The sequence below is a fragment of the Penaeus chinensis genome, chromosome 28, assembly GCF_019202785.1.
Source record: "Penaeus chinensis breed Huanghai No. 1 chromosome 28, ASM1920278v2, whole genome shotgun sequence".
NCBI lineage: Eukaryota > Metazoa > Arthropoda > Malacostraca > Decapoda > Penaeidae > Penaeus > Penaeus chinensis.
In genome coordinates this window covers 9053717-9056216 of record NC_061846.1, presented here as the reverse complement: position 1 = coordinate 9056216, position 2500 = coordinate 9053717, and the positions used below count along the sequence as shown (strand labels likewise).

Here is a 2500-nt window from a genome sequence, read left to right as displayed (position 1 = left end):
CCTCAAGTAAGGAAAATTCTCTTTTTTTTATGAGTCTGTTGCTGTATTTGTTGCTCATTTATTGTTCGCTCATTGTTTACATACGCCGAAACGTGTTTATATACTTGTTTTCGGTACACGCACGTATTTCCGATGGCTTCGGACACAGTGAATGAATTTTCGAACTAGTTTCGTTGGATTCATCAAGCTAAACATGCAAATTATGTAATCTACGAAAAAAAAATTGTGTGCGTGTTTGAATGATTTACGTTATCCCCCTATTTTTTTTTTTTTTTTTTTTTTTTTTGTAATAATCGTCGTCAGGTTCGCAGAGGACAGGCTGGCTGAGGTGAATCCCGAAAGCCGGATGCTGTTGGAAGACCAGCCGGCAGTTCACATTCAGGATCTCCCGGCAGACCTGTAAGTTCACCGCCAGGATAACTGAGTAAAAGATGCTGGATTATTTTGATGTGATATTTTGTACAGAGGGTTGGACCGGTTACTCAGGCGCAAACATAAGTTTATATAAACACACACATAGACGCGTCATGTATAACGCACACGTCATTTTTCATTTTTATAAATTCTACATTATATGATTTTCCTCCCAGTTTGCAAAGCTTGGAGGCCGATATGGAGGCTTGGTCAGCAAAGGTCAAAGCAGAGGAGGATGATCTGACCAGCCTGGAGGTCATCCGAGGTCCTCTGCCCCCTGTGCGCGGGTCAGCCAGAGCAGGTCAGTCGAGAAGGAGATGAAGTGGAGGAAATGAAGAAGGTGGGGAGAGTAAGGGAGAAAGGGGGTGATAAACAACCTATGTGGATGTAGTATATGGAGGGGGGGGGGGGAGAGGAAGTATAGAGGGAGAGGACTGAGCGAAAGAGTAAGAGAAGTTTGATAAAAAGAGGGGCAGGAAACTTTGAACAGGAAGACTAGAGGAAAGGAAAAGGGGGACATTCAGAGAGGAAATGCTTGTAAATGAGAAAGAGAGCGAAAGAGAGAGGGGTGGAAGAAAGGAGGTTTTTTTTTAATGCAGAAACACGGATCTTTGCGGTGTCAAAACGTTACATAAATACGTCACACCCAACTTAGATTCAGTAATCCGTCCATAGCTTGTACCTTGAGCACAATGTAACTCATCCACCATGAATATCATAATCTATTATATTTTATTAAATATCTCACCCCAGGTTCCGCGCCACCCAGGATCTCCTCGGAGGAAATCCAGAGACTGCTACAAGAGGCTCAGAATTATCTCCAAGACGACGACTTCTTCCAGGCGTCCGTCCGCTACCAGAAGGTTCTCGAATGCGAGCCTGGCCACCCCGGAGCACTCCAAGGCATGGCGAAGGTGCACGACCACCAAGGCTTGAATAGGAGGTTGTCAGACGGTGGGGGTTGTGGTCGTAGCAGTAGGGTCGTGCAGGAGGTCTAGTGACTACCCTGATATAAACCCATCTGCCGTGTTATGAACCAGAAAGAGCCTGCCGAGTTCGGTGGTCAGCCGGAGAGGTTCCAGAAATGAAAATCGTTCTCCACTTCGTTTGCAACTCATCTGTATCCTCCACATAAAGGGTCAACACTCATGTATTATGCAATACAACCCAGATGGAGGAACTCACATTTACGAGTGTATATAGTCTAATGTACACATACGCCACAACTTTTATTTCAACTATCCACTATCAACTATCTCTGACCACTTGAGATTATGAATATGACGGCTAATCTGATCAATCGTCCTCTTACTATTGATGGGAGTCTGTAGATATGATAAGAAAGCATACTGTGCAATTAAATGCATTCTATATACCATTCACGAGTACATCGGTGTATAAATAAAAAAAACTAAACACAAAAGTAGTTTTTTTTTTTTTACTCAACAAAACTTTATCACACTAGTTGACGGTTAATAATCTCGAGGTACTAAAGCCTTTATTAGGTTATACTCACTTTCTTAGAATCATCTAAGGAAACGAAACGATCAGTTCATGCCAAACTTGCCAATCCTTATGACACTTACGTCATACTTTGGGCATGTTCAGATTTTCATTGCTCAAATAATTTCTTCCGAATGTGAATTCCTGGGACATTTTTTTTTTTAAAATTTAAGCTGAAATTATAATGACATTTTTTTACACGTCAAAGCCAAGTAACAGGTCACTGTTTACTTTGAACTAGAATCTCAATAAAAACGAACACATTTTAACAACAACAATAATTAAGAGGAGATACAAACATAATTCTTTTGATGATCTCTTTCTTGGTTATTAAAGAAAAAACTTTACTCTGGTAATATTTTTGCTTATTACAAAAGGTTTAGTTTTTTTCTGTGGCTCCTGCTTATTTCGATAATTATTTTAGTCATTTGGAAATCCTAGATATCAATTTAATTCTAATGTTTTTTTCTGATAATATATCAACATTGCAGATGTCAAAATAAATGATAAATATACACTACTTTTGTGGGTACCTCAAATAAGAAGGGTACAAAAATCAACAATATTTATTATATAATATAGA

The 2500-nt window shown here is 39.6% G+C and overlaps 2 protein-coding genes across 4 annotated transcripts in view; one reads left to right on the top strand and one right to left on the bottom strand.

Annotated features, from left to right (window-relative positions):
• The window catches only part of LOC125040158 (sperm-associated antigen 1-like), a 6757-nt gene extending 4920 nt beyond the window's left edge, over positions 1-1837 (top strand). For all 3 annotated transcript variants that reach the window (XM_047634674.1, XM_047634676.1, XM_047634675.1), the window contains 4 exons: positions 1-6; positions 304-399; positions 591-715; positions 1168-1837. The exon at positions 1-6 is cut by the window's left edge and continues 107 nt beyond it. In XM_047634674.1, the coding sequence (XP_047490630.1) occupies positions 1-6; positions 304-399; positions 591-715; positions 1168-1412 (472 nt within the window). In that variant the 3' untranslated portion in view covers positions 1413-1837. The remainder of the gene's footprint in view (positions 7-303; positions 400-590; positions 716-1167) is intronic.
• Positions 1838-2468: 631 nt separating this feature from the next.
• Positions 2469-2500, bottom strand: part of LOC125040216 (DNA helicase MCM9-like) — a 15109-nt gene continuing 15077 nt past the window's right edge. The window contains exon 15 of the mRNA XM_047634760.1: positions 2469-2500. This exon is cut by the window's right edge and continues 1801 nt beyond it. The gene's annotated coding sequence lies outside the window, so the exon portion shown is untranslated.